Source organism: Microtus oregoni, unplaced genomic scaffold, assembly GCF_018167655.1.
Source record: "Microtus oregoni isolate MIOR12 unplaced genomic scaffold, Mior012 000070F_ref0000104, whole genome shotgun sequence".
NCBI classification, from domain to species: domain Eukaryota; kingdom Metazoa; phylum Chordata; class Mammalia; order Rodentia; family Cricetidae; genus Microtus; species Microtus oregoni.
In genome coordinates, this window is record NW_024543977.1 from 3328505 (window position 1) to 3345163 (window position 16659).

Consider the following 16659-nt stretch of genomic DNA (forward strand, 5'->3'; position numbering starts at 1 on the left):
CTTTCTACATTGTCTCTAATCATTTTGATACAAAATGAAACAAATATAAGTGATAAATATGAACGCCTTTCTGAGGTGGAAAGGGGAAGGCTGAAAGATCTACAGTGATTTGTAGAATTAAAATGATTTATTGGTAACTCATAAATGTGAAATATTAAGGAATTATTAATCATGCAAATGTTATATTTTATGCTACCATTTTGGGGTGATTTATTAGTATAACAAATGACAAACATTTTAAGAACATTTGCTACAAAAGCAGTTTAACCTCCTCCCCCCCAAACATTCTTTATATCATCAGAGGAGAAAGGTTTGCATAAACGCCTTGGGAAACTGATTTATTGTGTAATTATTGTCCATTTTGGAAGACTTGGAAATAGATATGAGGGGAAATGAGCTTAACTTGTTGATTTATTTCTGTGGATTATAACTTTTGGAGATTTGTTAGATATCGTCAGTTAGTCCTCCTGGAAACCAGGACACACGTGCCAGGCATGAAAGGACTAATACTCTGCTTCTACTTACTTTTCACGTATCCTTCTGTGCAAGCTTGAGAAACGGTTTTAATTCTTTTCTGCATAGCCCATCCTCCATACTTGACATTTAAATTCACTAATGGCAAATTGCTACATGTTGTTTATGTTGCTCACAAATAAAAAAGAATACGTACCTTTTTTACATCTTCATTCTTCAAAGCTGGTCATCTTTGAAATTCAATTTAGAGTTAAGATCATGGCATCTGCCAGTCAAAGGAAGCAATAGTTCTGTGTACCAGTGCTCTAATGCTGTCGAGGGGAATGAAAGGATCAATGAAATGCTTAGATTTTTTGCTCTATATTTTTGAAAAGTGCTAGTCAAATGTTGCTGTGGTGCATTTTATTTAAAGTGAAGACAAAAATCTGATGGGTTAAGATGAGTATCTCAGTATTATTTGTGCCATATTTTGTCTTCTCTCCATACATCCCCAAAGAGCACCTCAAAACATCAGCAGCCGGCAGCTTTCGTCTTCAACTGTCAAATTTATGGCTTATTATGCTGTTAATATTCTGTTTGTCAACTGGAACTACACAATCCGTCAAAGCAGTTACCCTCCCTGTTACCATTCAGTATTCTTCTGACCCTTGAGAGATCATTTTATAAAATGTCACTTCGTCTCTGGTAACAGTCCTTAGCCCGATTTCCATTTGGCCTCCAACTTTAGAAAGGATTGAAGGGCAGTAAGGAAGACTTTTAAATGAGATGCCTGTTCAAATTACTTGTGGAGAAATGCTAGAACTAGAAGCTTCAGTAAACGATGGGAATCTAGACACTTCCTGCCGTCTGCGGGAATTGTTCTCTTTAGCTGTGGTGGCCAAACAGGGTAATGCTAATGTAGTCTTCAGTCTTCAAGAGAGCCCTTAGACAAAGGAAAACGAGGAGCACCCTTCTGCGGGTTGTCAGTTCACAAAAAGCGGTTTTAGAGGATTTCTGGCTCCTCTCCAACTGGCTGTGAGCATCAGGTTTCATTTGCCAGGTGCCAGCCTTTGCTCACCATCCTTTGAGACTCATTCGCTAATCTGTGCAGGAGCCTTCCCGTGCTTGGAAAGAGCATGGTCCTCTCAGAGTGCTCACATCACAGGAGCCAGGGGCGGTAGGATGCCCAGCACTGCTGGAGCTGCTATTAGATTCAGATGCAGCCTCTCACACTCTCAGACAACCCTGGATGGATGCAGTGGGAACCCCTTGCAGACAGCATGTAGGGGCCACAGGAGCAGAACAGATGTAATTAGAGTGATGTTTCTGCCAGAACCCCAAAGGTCATGCTGTTCTGACTGTTGAGTTACCTCGCTCTTCGCTTTCTAGTTTCACATCATTAGCAGTGAATGAAAGCTGTGGGTCAGGAGAGAGTCCGATGAAATTGCAGCCCGAGGTCAAAAACTGTATAGAGTGGAAAAAAAAAAAAAACCTTTAAGAAGCACCAGACTTGTGTTTAGTTCACGGGGAGTATCTGTTCAAGCAGAATGAGTGGGAGTTCTGATGTCCAGAGCTCCTGCACACACCTTAGACATCCTCTCAGTTCTGTGCAGAGGTTACCATACCAGAATTTCCACAGGGTTAAATCCTGTGTGCTAATAGGTAGGGTCATCTAGAAATATATATAAGCTATAGATACAAAATGATTTCCTCACTCAAAAATGATTTTGGGACAGCAGAGTGGAGGGCCCTCTGGAGGGAGAAGTGGGCTGTGATGTCAGCTCCGGGCTACAATGAAATGGGGAGTCAATGAGGCAGAGAGAAGGGGATGGCATCTTGCAACAGCATCTGCTGCAGCTGAGGGACTTTATACCTTTTCTGAATGAGTAAACTGATGAGGTCAGAGTCAAAGGGCCTGCAGAAGAGAGAAAAGGGGGCGGAGGCATGATCTGAGGTCATAAAGGAGGTAATGTCAAGAATTAACTAGAGTTGCAAAATTCCATTCCCTCTAAAATGTGCTCCTTCCCAGTGCTGTCTGTTCCCATTGTTGAGCTCTCTAGCCTCTTGCCCAGAGCTGATAAGAGAGACTTCTAGTCCCTGAGATAACCAATGTGCTTTTTCCAGTGCTGTCCTTTATCTTGTTTTGCCCACACTTGGGACACAAGACTCACATCACAGGCACCAGACAGATGTCCAGCAAGTGACAGATACCTCTTTTAAAATCAGATGCTACTTCCAGAATTTTGCTTCTTCCCAAATTGCTGTTGTTAAACAAAACATGGATTTATTGATAGCCTCTTATGGGACAAGATGAGAAAACAGACTGTCGCTGTTATTTAAAACGTGGCTATAAATATCTCATCAGGGGTATGTGGAGGGCAATCCATTTGCAGAATTTTAAAGAAATCTAGAAGTTTATTAGATAATCCTTCTAATGAGTCAGTGTAGCCATTGATTATATTTCTTCATAGATCTGTGTTTAGTTCTGCTCTAAATCTCAACTAGGAGGGGGCTTTGCTGATCATAATCACAATTCAGACAGGGAAAACTGTCAAGAGTTAGCTTTGTCTATGCCATCTCGCATCACCTTTGAATCCGGCGCAAATCTCTCGGCAGAGTGTCCTAGTTTCTCATTTTTGTCCTGTCTTTGTAATCATCAGTCATTTGTCACTGATATTATGATGAATGCTGGCATGCCTGAAGGATGTCATGGTGTGACTGATTCTCGGAACAGCTCAACAAAAGCACTGTTAGCAGAATCAGTGCAAATGGGAGTAACGATTTGGGATACCATAAAATTTTAGTTTGCAATTACATTGAAAGTATAGTAGGAAGTAATGTAATCCCACATTGCAAAGTACATATGATTTTTAAAGGGCCCATTTGAGAGGATATCTTTAGAGAGTGTCTTGGAAACTATTAAACTCTAAATAGCCTCTGGCTAGAGCGAGGGTTGCGTGAGTGTGAGTGCGCATGTGCACACACGATCCTGTGTCTTTGTGCTCACAGGCACACTTGCATATTATATTTCTGAATAGGCATCTCTTGTAACTGAAGTATCTCTCAAAATCCTTTAGTTATTAAAAAAAACATGTGTTTGGGAGACATTTATTTTCACTGGTTGCAATCCTAATTCCATTTTATTCAGGGCATCCCCGATACTTTAATCAGCTGTCTACTGGACTGGATATGGTTGGGTTGGCAGCAGACTGGCTGACATCAACAGCAAACACTAACATGTAAGTAGCTGATTTTTGTGTAAATCTCTTTGCATCATGTATTCTCGTTCTAGCTTAATTTTAAAAACACCTTTATATGTATGTGATTTTATCAAACTATGCAAAATATTAAAATACAAAAGACTTTTTAGTATTCTGATTTAAAATGATAAGTTATGTGAAAGAGAACAGAGCCACTGCTGCATTTTCCAGTGTCACACTGTGTCGTGTTTTGTATTCAGTACAATAAGCTACTCCTGTATATTATATCAGTAATTGAAGATCTTGGCTTTAATGCAACAGAAAAATGAGTAATGTTTTTGGAAAGTCTTTTATAAAAAATTTTATATTTAGTGTTAGAATCCTTCCAACTATGAATGTAAGTTTTCAAAATCAGAAAATATTCTGTGATATTATAATGGTAAATAACTTATTTGAGCTACGTGCATAAAACATTGTCGTTTATACATTTCAGGTTCACCTATGAGATTGCTCCTGTATTTGTGCTGTTAGAATATGTCACACTAAAGAAAATGAGGGAGATCATTGGCTGGCCAGGGGGCTCTGGAGATGGAATATTTTCTCCTGGTATATATATTTTAAAATTTCTCTGTTTTATTCTTCTGACATGCCATGTTATAAACTTAAGAAAAGCAAACATCTATTTTGTGTTTATGATTAGAATACCTAGGCTGTGTGCTTATCAAAATAACAAGTGTGGCTGAATCCATTGAACACACCTTCAAGCTTACTAATGCCAGTTGTTTGTGCTTAACGGTATATTCAGACATGATAGTCACCCAATACTTCTACCTATATCTAAGATGTATGTATAGTGCTGGACAAAGGAATAACGATTGCTAATAAGGAAATCCACACTTGTTGCATCTCCCAGAATTAGTGAAATGTAAAAGAGGCATTTAATACAACACCCAGGGGGTGATGGTGTGTGCAGAGGCGTGCTTCCTCCGTTGAGCTCATTTCCTTCTCCAGTCTCTGGAATAATGAGCAGGGAAGTGCATTTAGGCTAATTTCAAATTTCAAGGAGGACAAACAGTGCATGGGAGATGTTTCCTTAGAGCTGAAAGAGCGTAAGGATTTCTTTGAGATAGTTTTCCTTCCTTCTCTTTTTTATGGCACCCAATGTTTTCCATTTTGCCTTTTATACCAGCCACCACACCCTAGGATCCACATTTATACCTCTCCCAGCCCATAGAACCAACCTGAAACAAATGCTGTGCCCTTAGCTCACGACTGTGACCTTGACTTGATTCATTAATGAAAGGGAAGTTAGGAGGGTGATGAAAAAAGTCACTGACCCATGCAAAAGAAGTCTGGTGTCAGAGCAGAACCTAATCAGTAAGAGGAAGCCAGTCTTCAGTACGCTCTGATGGGTGGGATGGACAGGAGAGGCCATCTGCACAATCCAGCGACAGCATGGCCAGATTCTGATCCCTCTAAAGCAAACCTGCAGAGGCAGGCAAGAAGTGAGAGAAGAAAGAAAACCTGTGAAGATGAAACAAAGACCCAACAACAGCGGTCGCAAAACTGCATATGTCTGTCTAACCACCTCTCAACTGTTATTTCATGTTTTTAAGTACATATCATGTTTTTTCAAATGCTAAAGGGAAAGGTGTTAGTTAAATGGAACAGAAAATTAGTCTTAAAAAAAACAAGTCATTGAACAATAGTCGTGATAGATTCTTTCATTTTCTAGGCAATTTAGAGCTTACTCTCCTTTGATGCTAAGTTTGTAACTTGGTTTTTATTGTCTGAAGTTGATGCTTAAGACACATTTTCATGGAGGACTAGGTAGGGTTAGCAGGCTTATGATGTCAACATCATTTCTACTCTCCCCATTCTCTTATAAGGTTGATTGTGGAGTTGAGCTGTCCCTGAGATATGCCAAGAACAACATGGTTTCTATTTTAATGGTTCATAGAAGTAGGATATTGACTATGAAATTTTGACTAGTCTAAATAGGAGACATGCCTAATTATCTAGCTTGTCTTGGAACCTGCATGCTCTAGAAAACATACACCCCAAGAATGACGCCTCATTGATGGTTCTTCTAGGATCTATATGGCCTGTGGATGGTGGCAAATTATCAGGTGGAAACTGTGGAGATTCTTCCTTTGAGCCTGAAGACTCGTAGGCTTAGTGAGAAAGCCTTGGATGTAGTGTTATATTGTAATATAAATACTCCAAGTCAGAAGGGACAGCAAGAGAAAGCAATGGGGACCTGTTTCTCCTCAACTTCCTAAAAGAAGAGTGATGGCTCATAGCATCCTTATTTGTTGGCCGATGTTTTATTAGATAGCATCTAGTCTTGCTCCTGGGCTAAAGAGTCAAATGATCCAAGGAGTGGGAGCAGGGAAAGTAGAATTACAGGCACCTAGGTTTTACCTGTATTCCTAGGACTAAATCTTAAGAGTTGGGTCTTTGGCTTGGACAAAATGCTCAACTTGTTTTGATTGTTGTTCAGTTCTGTTCATCTCCACCACTAGCACCCAGAGACTTGGTACTTCCTGGAAATTCCACTATGACTCCTAGAATTTTGGTACGGAGGTTTCTGACCCACCTAGTCCGGCAGCTGTTCAGTCCCATAGAAACATATAGAGGTTTATATTAATTATAAACTGGTTGGCATATTCGATCAGGCTTCTTATTAACTCTTATATCTTACATTAACCCATAATTCTTTTCTGTGTTAGCCATGTGGCTTGGTACTATTTTATCAGTGAGGCATTCTCATCTTGCTTCCTTTGTGTCTGGGTGACGACTGCAGACTGAGCCTTTCATCTTCCTAGAATTCTCCTATTCTGGTCACCCTGCTTATACTTCCTGCCTGGCTACTGGCCGATCAGCAGTTTATTAAACCAATAAAAGTGACAAATCTTTACAAGGTGAAGGACCTCTATCCCACAGCAGAATTCTGTATATGTGATATTATCTACACTTGAGGATCAAAGAGCACTCTAGTATTTGGCAGGTCATAAAGGATAAGGACTAGGGAGAAAGACCTGGCTTAGCCACAGATCTTTTCCTGGCGTAGTCTTTCGAACACCCATCCTCATCCTCATGTGCACAAGTCTCTTCATCATCCTCAAGGTTGCAGGAGGTCAGGGCTGGAAGCCACTAGTTTACACGTGAAGAGTGCTTTCTTTTTGTACATCCCCCTTTCTTTTCTCCCTTCCCCCACCCTCAGACTGGGAATGTAACAAGAGCTGTAGCTCTCAACTAGAGAACCAATGCTTCCCTCCCTAAAGAACCATTGGGAATGTCTGAGGATCTTTTGAGTTGTCGTGGCAACTGAAAGCCACTGGTGGGGCTAACCACCTTACTAGCCTAAGACAACTCACCTTTAAGGAATTCTATAGCTCAAACTGTCTGTTAGTGCTAAGAATGAGAAATCATAAGCTGGCTTGGAACATCCTCTAAAGCTTTGCTTTGAGTCCACCATCACACAGTGTCTGTCCTTCAACTGGGCATCAGACCTGAACATACTTGACCTGTTTTCTGTTGTCTTGAACCTCTAGGGTTTAACAAGGTAGTAGTAACTGCCTGCATTCTGACTATAGAGACACCACGATCTGGTTGGTGGTGACTTTGTACCAAGTGGCCTGCCTGTATATAGCCCAGGGCTCATAATGCAAAGGTCACAGCCTTGTATGGGCCCTTCAACTTGGCAGAGCCTGCTTGATCCTCAGCCACTATAAGAAAAAATTGATCAAACCATCCAGGAAATAGTCCCAAGAGTTTCTTCCTTGGAGTGAGCAGAGGGATACACTTTTACTCTGCCTTCTGGTCTCATGCTTTCTTTGCCAACATATTTGTGTGCATTCATATATCCTGGATAGCAAAATTCCTAAGCTTCTCTATAGTCCTGCAGAAAGTTTCATTGCTGGTCATGTGAGATGTTACTTACAGAGCAGGGTAAAACTTTATCATATAAAATCCTTGACAGTCTTGGGGAAATACAGGAAATGCAGTTCCATATGAAGCTGACATCATCAAACAGCATCGCATCAATGAGTGCAACTGTATCTCAGAGATATCTTTGAAAGAAAAGACCCGTTTAAAGGACTGAACAGAGAATAATGAGATAAGTGTGGACATTTATCAGACATTCTGTAGGAGCCATTAGCAGCCTGAAGCTTTAACAGTGGTTTGTTTATCTTAATTCAAGCACAAGGCATTGCTATAACAAGAAAAGAAATAACTATTTGCCACTATCATAGTACCAGGATTTTATAGGCCTAATGCCAACTGGTTACGCTTATAAACTAGAGAGAAAAGAATGAAAAACAACTCTTTTCAAAAGTCTCTTCAAGATGGGCATAATAGTACATACATAAATTCCAGAATTTGGGAGGCTGACACAGGAGGATCATGAGTTCAAAGCCAGCTATGTGATAAGATGCAAAGAGCTCCCCAGGAAGAGCTAAATAAGTTAAAACTTCCCCTTAAGGTGCTTTGTCTTCCCTCCCTACCCCTCCCCATCCTTTTTGACAGGGTCTTTCTATAGTCCTGGCTGTTCTGGAACTCACTATGAGACCAGGCTAGACTTGAACATGTGCACCATCATGCCTGGCATCTAAGGTGCTTGGGGCAAATGTGCTTTTCTGAACCATCTTAGCTGTACCTTGAATCTGAGGATGCAGTTCAAAGGAACACTATAAGCATTTTCTCTGAAAGTTACAGGTCAGGGTTTCGTCAGCTTCTCCCACTCATTATCCCTTTTTACTTGGGATCTACCTGGATTTCTACGTGTGTAAAATAAACACACAAATAAGATATTCACTTGTAATAAATCATAAACAATTATTTTAAAGTAATTTTGTTATGGATAATATTTTGCCACTTATTAAGGACAAACAAAAGACACCTGATACTGCAGTGTGTACAGGCATCATCATTTTTGGACTTACTCCTTACTTTTATTTTATGATAGCCTATGCCACATTGCATCAATACACAATATTAAATGGCAGAAGTGTATTTAAGGACATTTCATAAATTGCAGAAAATTATGTCCGAGTCCCAAATCAATATTCATTGGTTATTTATGATAACTCATATCACCAACTCAAATAGCAACTTTAAAAATCAAACATCCTAACACAATACACCCCAGATACATTGATAAGGACCAGCTAAGGAACAATGATAGAGAAATATTAAGCTTGTTTTCCATAACTAAGCTATTAAATTTCTATAAAAGCATAAATTGTTGCATGTACAGTAAAAACACTGTTATTTATAAGATACAATAATCTCATATCGGAATAAAGCCACTTCAGTCAGTGTTCATTGGTATTATGTAGCATGATGCAAAAGACCAAGTGAATATTTCATGTGTTTAGAAACAACGTACAGTCACCTTGCATAATGTAACATGGACAAGCACTGCCCGAAACATCTCAGATTCATTATATGCTTGATTTTGAAATAGTTTGTGGTCGTTGTATATTGTGAGACATTTTACTGTCGGCAGCTTTTTCGACCCCGCCTCCCCACCTCATTCAGTTCTATGACCCCATCCTGAGCTGTGACTCACACAGTGAAAGAAACTGCTGTAGGCCTGTGAAATAAAGAATGCTGTCGATGGAGATTAGAAAAAGTAACCGTTTCTGTGCCCTTCAGGTGGCGCCATCTCCAACATGTACGCCATGCTTATCGCCCGCTATAAGATGTTTCCGGAAGTCAAGGAGAAAGGAATGGCTGCCGTGCCCAGGCTCATCGCCTTCACGTCAGAGCACGTATGTGTTTGCACTCTTCCCAGGGTTACCATTGCATTGATGATCCTCAGTTGAATGAATAACACCCACAAGTGCTTTTTCTCCACATGTTCCGTTTCCTGGAAACACTTCAAAGAATGAGGGGACAGTCGAGTTGAGCTGAGCAGTCCAAAATCTTCTTTGTCTCTGAAATGCATGGAAACCTCAAAGATAAAGCAGAATTTATACCTTTTATTTTAAAGATTTATTTATAGATATGTGTATATCTGCGCGTGGGTATGTGCATATATACGCAGGTCCTCATGTAGGCCAGAGGCCTCCGTGTGGTACTGGAGTTACAGGCAGCTGGGAGCCACCCAGTATGGATGGGGACCGAACTCTAGTCCTCTGCAAGAGCAGTACCTAGCTCTCTAACTGCTGAGCCATCTCTCCAGCCCCAAAGCAGAGTATATTGAATTCCAGCTCCCGTCCTCCATGTCTGTCTATACTTTGTGCTGAGGGCCAGAAGCAAGAGAAAAGGCAGTGTGGCTTTCAACACTTCCAAACCACTGAAGACAGGCTTCATATCATCCAGTTCTAGGAAGCCCTGTTGATGAACCCTTTCCGATTAAAATTGCAGTTTTAGTGATTAAATAGATTCAACCCTGTGCCTTTAGCCATTTAACTCCAAGCTGGCTGGCTTTTAGTACTGTATTAGTTATGTTTCTTAGACAGCTTGGGGTGGGTTTAATCTCCCTTGTGGTTTCAGACAATCCGTCCAATGTGATGAGACCACATGGTGGAACAGAGCAGTTTACACCATGATGGGGCCAGGAAGCAGAGGCTGAACCTGCTCCCTTCTCCCCGTTTTCACTGTCTCCACCTCCAGCCCGTGGGTTAGTGCACCCCACTTCAGGATGGGTTGTACCCCTCTCAATTGATCCTCTCTGGAAACACTCACATCTCGTGGGCATACCTAGAAATGCTGTGCACCTCCTAGGTCATTCTGAATCCAGTCAAACCTCCAATGAAGATTAAGCATCCTAAGTACCACAAAGAGACCTATCTCTGTCATGTACTGGCTCCTGGCTACCTCTAGGGGTTAGCTAGATGGAGGATAAGAACTCTGGCCTTCCTTGTTGGATATCATGACATAGAACTTCATACTCCTCCTGTTCCCTTCAAAGAATACATGCTATCCTTCCCACGACCATGTAGGCAAGAAAACAATGTTCCAGTCTGTTCACATAGCAAACAGCTCTAATGTACCAGAGAACCAGCTCTCCCTTTCTCTCTCGCCAAGCAGGGCAAATCAGCAAGGGAGCTACACTGCAGCAGCTTATGCCACACAGCAGGGCCACCAGCCTCATGCTTTGACCTACATCAGGAGATAATTCTTATTCTCTATGGAGAAAACAAGTATATGTTCCTTTTCCCGATTTCCCAGAAGCAGATCTAGATCTCTAGATAATTAAATATTTCTGTACACTCAGCTTCAAAATGTTCAGAAATGTTTTATGTTAGACATTGTTTTCTTTGGCTCTCTAAGGTTAGCCTGTAGCAAGCTGCCCTGTGCTATCTGTCAGGTATCTCTACCTTAAGCATAAGCTTTGGAGCCTCACACTTGGCAAAGATTGACAGCCTGTTCTGAAAAGCTCAGACCATATGCTCTGAGACTACTTTTGCTATGCTTTCTGTTCTTCATATTATAAACTTGAAGTCCATTCCTTCATTCCAAAGAGAAAGAAAGGCAACTCAGTTGTTTATTTCTCAGTGCATACAATGAAAAATGGTAATTCGACTATGATCCTTACCTAGAATAGCAATTGACCCTGGGTATAGACTTTCCATTTTGACACATGAATTATTCTTTTTAAAATATGATATATCTGATTACTCTTTGACAGTCTAAAGATACTTCAATAAATAATGAGAATAAAATTATTTGATTTCCACAGCCTTGTGGGGTGGTAATAAAATATACAGAGGGCCTAGCACAAGCCGGGCGGTGGTGGTGCACGCCTTTAATCCCAGCACTCGGGAGGCAGAGGCAGGCGGATCTCTGTGAGTTCGAGACCAGCCTGGTCTACAAGAGCTAGTTCCAGGACAGGCTCCAAAACCACAGAGAAACCCTGTCTCGAAAAACCAAAAAAAAAAAAAAAAAAAAAGGGCCTAGCACAGACTGAGGCAGGCCCTGTGCTTGCTCCCTCAGTCTGAATTTATATGAGCTTTGTTCATGTTGGTTTAGAGGGCCTTGGTTTGTTGTTGGCAGTGGTGTCCTCCATCCCCTCTGGCTCTTACACTCTTTTTACCTCATCTTCCACAGCCTTCTCTATGCCTCAAAGGGAGGGATTTGATGGGGACATTCCATTTAGACCTGAGTATTCTGAGGTCTGTCACTGTCTTCATGTCTGGCTGTGGATCTCTGTATCTGTTCCCATCTGCCAAGGAGACGCTTCTCTGATGATGGTTGAGCAAGGCACTGGTCTATGAGTAGAACAGCCTGTTATTAAGACGCACTATATTTTTTTAGAACAGTAGTATTTGGCTATACCCTAGGTCCTTGCGATATCTAGTCTCAGTCCTTGGTCACCAAAGCAGTAACAGGTATGGGGTCCACCTTGCAGAATGAACCTTAAGTCAGAGCAGACATTGACTAACCACAAGCTTTGTGCCACCATTGCCCTAGCATATGGTGCAGACAGTGAAACTTTGTGCATCAAGGTTTGTGGCTGAGTTGGTTTACATTTACTTTGGATAGCTTGCCTTCCTTACCAAAGATGCTAGAACATAGGGGTGAAGGCTCTATGTAGGTACTAGGTCAACTTCTCCATGTTCAATGGGTTTTATAAGTGCTGTAAACTTAAGGTTTTGTAGTTTCATAATCAAATTTCTGCCATGAGCTTTTTTTTCTTAATTAGAAGATGATGCTAAATTATCAATTCCTGCCTATGCCTGGAATAAACCACGCTCCTACACCAGGCTAGAGGAACGTTATTAGGAAAAAAGTGGCGCAGCACCTACCTGCACCTTCACCCAGACTATTTCAGGTGCAGTGCGTACAAGTGAGTCCTGCTCTGGAAGTGCCAGGCAGAGAACTCACCTGATTTCCATCTCTAGTTCCTTTGGGTCTGATTCATCCTTTCCTATAGCTCCTCTTGACTTCAGGGCAAGGGTACAGATTTCCTACGTATTTTCAGATTTTACAACCATTTTGTTTGTACAAGCTCCTGAAATACCTCCAAAAAGTCTAAGAAAGAAAAATATCAAGTCTTTCATAAATGGCCTTTTCTTCTGTCTAAACACAGTCAGTTCTTGCAGTGGGGTTTCTCCCATAAGGAAGAAAAAGGAGCTGCCGTACTGGTTTTAAAGTGGGGAGGACAATAGTTACAGTGACTTTTTTTCTTTTTCTTTGAGAGGTTGTCCCAGCCCGATACTTGGAGGACGCAGATGAGAATGTCAGAAAACCCTTGCCTCATGCCTGGGGCACAGGAAGCTGTACTTACATAACTTTATAAAACACCAATCCTGCTTTGTAGAGGGAAAACCAAGCTGCAGCCATGAGAGATGCTTTGCCCTGTATTACACAACCAGCGTGGCACAGCCCTGTTCCTCTGCCATCCAGTTCTGCTCTTTCAACTGCTAGGCTGGGACTAAATGCCATCCTGTAGCTAGAGGTTCCTGAGTTTACTTGTATATTATGTCTCAAGTGCTATTTTCCTCTTCTGGTTACTCCAGTGCTAATGTTTCCTAATGTACCAAACCAGGTTAAGTTAATGTTATTTTATTCTGGGTGCTGACTTTGTCATGTGACATGCTTAGTTGGAGCCATAATCCTAGTTAAGGTTACTGTTTTTGTAATGAAACACCTTGATCGATAGCAAGTTTGGGAGGAAAGGGCTTGTGTGGTATAAACTTCAATATCTCTGTTAATCACTGAAGAAGTCAGAACAGGAATTCAAACAGGGTAGGAACCTGGGATCAAGAAATGATGAAGAGGCCATGGCTGGGTGCTGCTTCCTGGTTTGCCCCTCATGCTTTAATCATCTTGCTTTCTTGTAGAATCCAGGACAAACAGCCCAGGGATAGCACCGTCCACAATGGGCTGGACCCTCCCAGTCAGTCACTAATTAAGAAAACATCTATAGGCTTGCCAATAATAGCCCAGTCTTATAGAGGTGTGTTTTCAGTTGAGGCTCCCTCTCTCCAGTGACTTTAGCTAATGTCAGTTTGACATAAAAATCACCAGGACAGTGACCTGGGAAGAAAATGACATTTAGTGACTCCATAGCCCATCACGTCCAACATTCGGGGTGTGGGAGTCACCCCTTATTACCTGCATGATCAGAGCAGACTGGAACATCATCTAGAGACAGCAGAGACTAGCACTCATCTAGATGATAAGGAGGACAAGCTGTTACATTTTTCTCTCTGTTCAAATGAACTGCTTTCTTGCAAAACCTGGATAGAACCCCATTAAACAGACAGCATTAGAAGTGAGTGAGTCACTACTGAGCTGCAACAGAAATGGTACTGAGGCCATGAGCAACGCGTTCCGAGATGACTTCCCTGCAATATATAACATCACAAGATCATGACACCAGAGGGGCCAAACAGTCCTCTTCATTCCACATTCCCCCTCTGCTGAATCATCACCTCCCCCAAGCCTTCCATGAAAAAAAAAAAAAGCTTAACAAAAAGTGATTGAATGAGTTCTAGATAAGTTCTTAAAAGCTGATATAGCAAAGATCTACAATCCTAGCTCAAATCTCATCTGTCGCTCTGAACTCTCGAAGTCCCATACTTTGAAATGCGTTTCACATCTCTCTTTATTCCTCGTGTGACAGAAGCTCCTCCAGAAATAGTTTCCACAGATAATCCAATGTCATTGAGGAAAAATGTCCTTCATAATTGTAAGAAAGAGGAGGATCTCTCTGGCAAATCACCAGGACATAGTCCCTCCACTTTTCACAGATCAAGAACTGCCTGTATCCATGTCTTCTAGAATGGGTCAGCAGGCATCTTCTCAGGCCTCTCATGGGAAGAAGGGAAGTAATTCTCCTAACTACATCAGAAAACAGTTTGCACATTTCATATATGGCATTCTGGAGGGAGTCAATTCCCAAAATATGTATCCTTAAGTAACAACAACAAAAATACAAAAATTTTATTTAAGAAAAAACGTTTCACACAGCATGGAAAAAGGTAACTCTCATGTAATGCACTGGCACACATCTGACACAAACTGACAGAAGGGAGAATAGGAAAATAGGATCTGAAGTCAGTTCAACTTCAATACCCCTCATCTGCCTCTGCGTTTGTACCTCATTTTCAGTCTACCCTCATGTGGCTTTCTTCCCATGCTTACTCCTGGAAAAGAACTTAAAAGCTTTCCTTAGCTCATCTTGCTTCTTCTGTGTCTGGGTGACAACAGCAGACTGAGCCTTTCCTCTTCCCAGAATTCTATTCTGGTTTCCTTGCTTATACTTCCTGCCTGGCTACTGGTGAATCAGTGCTTTATTAAACCAATACCAGCCACAGACATCTACAGGGTACAAGACTCACAGTGCTTCCTTTTTTTTTCTTTCCAAAATAAGAACTCTAAATCTAATTTCCTTTGTTTAGCTTTTTCCTGACCATTACCCATAACAACTTGTAACCAACATTCTATAAATTAATTAATTAATTAAAAAAGACAAACATCTATAATTCACCTTTTTGGGAATGTGGGCATAGTTTTCTAGGCTGCTTCCTGCTGAGTGGAGGCACTGATAATCTTATGGGAACCTAAAGAAAATTTAGGATTATGGTCAAGTCCTGAGTGGAATATGCTCTGAGGCTTGATCATCTCAGGCAGCAGTCTTGAAGCTATTCTGGATGTAAAACTCAGAGGAAACTCCTACAGAGGTCCTCTGAAATGTTGGCTCATCTATGCCATCTTCTCCTATGTGAGATTTTTCAGAGGGTCTTCCTTCATCAAACATTTTTCTTAACCCAGAGTGAACCCACATGCTCTCATTTCCTGTGGAAACAAAAGTAAAACCTCTTCATCAAAGTAACATATCCTTTGACTTATATTTTAAAGTTAAGGGATTTTCAAAGTATATTTGTTGGATTAATTCAGCAGCATTTATAATCAAATGTCTTTTAGCAGCTGTTGCTCCTTCCTCAGCAGTCAAGCAATTCAAAAACAACACAATGACATACAGTATCCAGATTCTCTGTGTATTTTTTATCTTTATGTGACTTTGTTTTAAACTCTATTATTTATTTTTATTTTTAGTTTTTTTTTTTTTTAGAATTTGTTGCTCTTTTATTTATTTATTATGTATACAATATTCTGTCTGCGTGGATGCCTGAAGGCCAGAAGAGGGCACCAGACCTCATTACAGATGGTTGTGAGCCACCATGTGGTTGCTGGGAATTGAACTCAGGACCTTTGGAAGAGCAGGCAATGCTCTTAACCGCTGAGCCATCGTCTCCAGCCCCCAGTTTTTGTTTTTTTGAGACAGGGTTTCTCTATGTATCTTTGTCTGTCCTGGAACTCATTCTGTAGACCAGGCTGTTCCTGAACTCGCAGAGATCTGCCTGCCTCTGCATCCCAAGTGAGAGGATTAAAGGTTATGCCACCACACTCAACTACTCTCTTTCTTTTTTTAAAGGACTTTATCCTTTTTCTTTTCTTTCCCAAGCCTACATATAGTTTTAAACATATTGTAAACCACTTAGAGTTTTTTTTTTTTATCTGAATCTTTTTACTGTGTATCTCTCTTTTTCTGACCACATGAGTCTTTAATTTGCTAAGCACTATGGCTAGGATTAAAACCGTAGCTTTGACAGCTGGATCCACCCCATTCCTTAATCTTTCTGAGAGTCTAGCTTCATGTTGGAGGTATTGGTGGGAGCCATGTTTATTGCCACAACTCTATGGAGTTTCAAGGTCCCTACCATCACCAGGAAGCACGCTGTTGGCTATAAACACCATTTAAGTGCTTTGTGGCAGATCCTCTTAAAAGAGAACTGCAAGGTTTTTGCAGCTAAATCTGAGTCAGGAAACCTCTCTTAAATGAGATGTGCTTGCCTCTAGCAAACAGAGCCTACCGGAGAAAATGCTGCTATCAAGAAGCCATGCTTAACTCTGTTCTTTTGTGTCTAGAATTACTTCCCAAAATCTCTTGGGCTTTATGAGGATGTAGTTGTCCACGTTGGTGCCATTTTGTTTGCCTGGCTATCTCGGTCAGTAAAGCATGGGACTCTTAATCCCAGGG

At 41.1% G+C, this 16659-nt stretch overlaps 1 protein-coding gene across 1 annotated transcript in view; it reads left to right on the top strand.

Moving 5' to 3' along the window:
• Positions 1-16659, top strand: part of Gad2 (glutamate decarboxylase 2) — a 68877-nt gene that overhangs the window by 3416 nt on the left and 48802 nt on the right. Inside the window, exons 5-7 of the mRNA XM_041641587.1 lie at positions 3602-3692; positions 4147-4259; positions 9318-9433. Of these exons, the coding sequence (XP_041497521.1) occupies positions 3602-3692; positions 4147-4259; positions 9318-9433 (320 nt within the window). The remainder of the gene's footprint in view (positions 1-3601; positions 3693-4146; positions 4260-9317; positions 9434-16659) is intronic.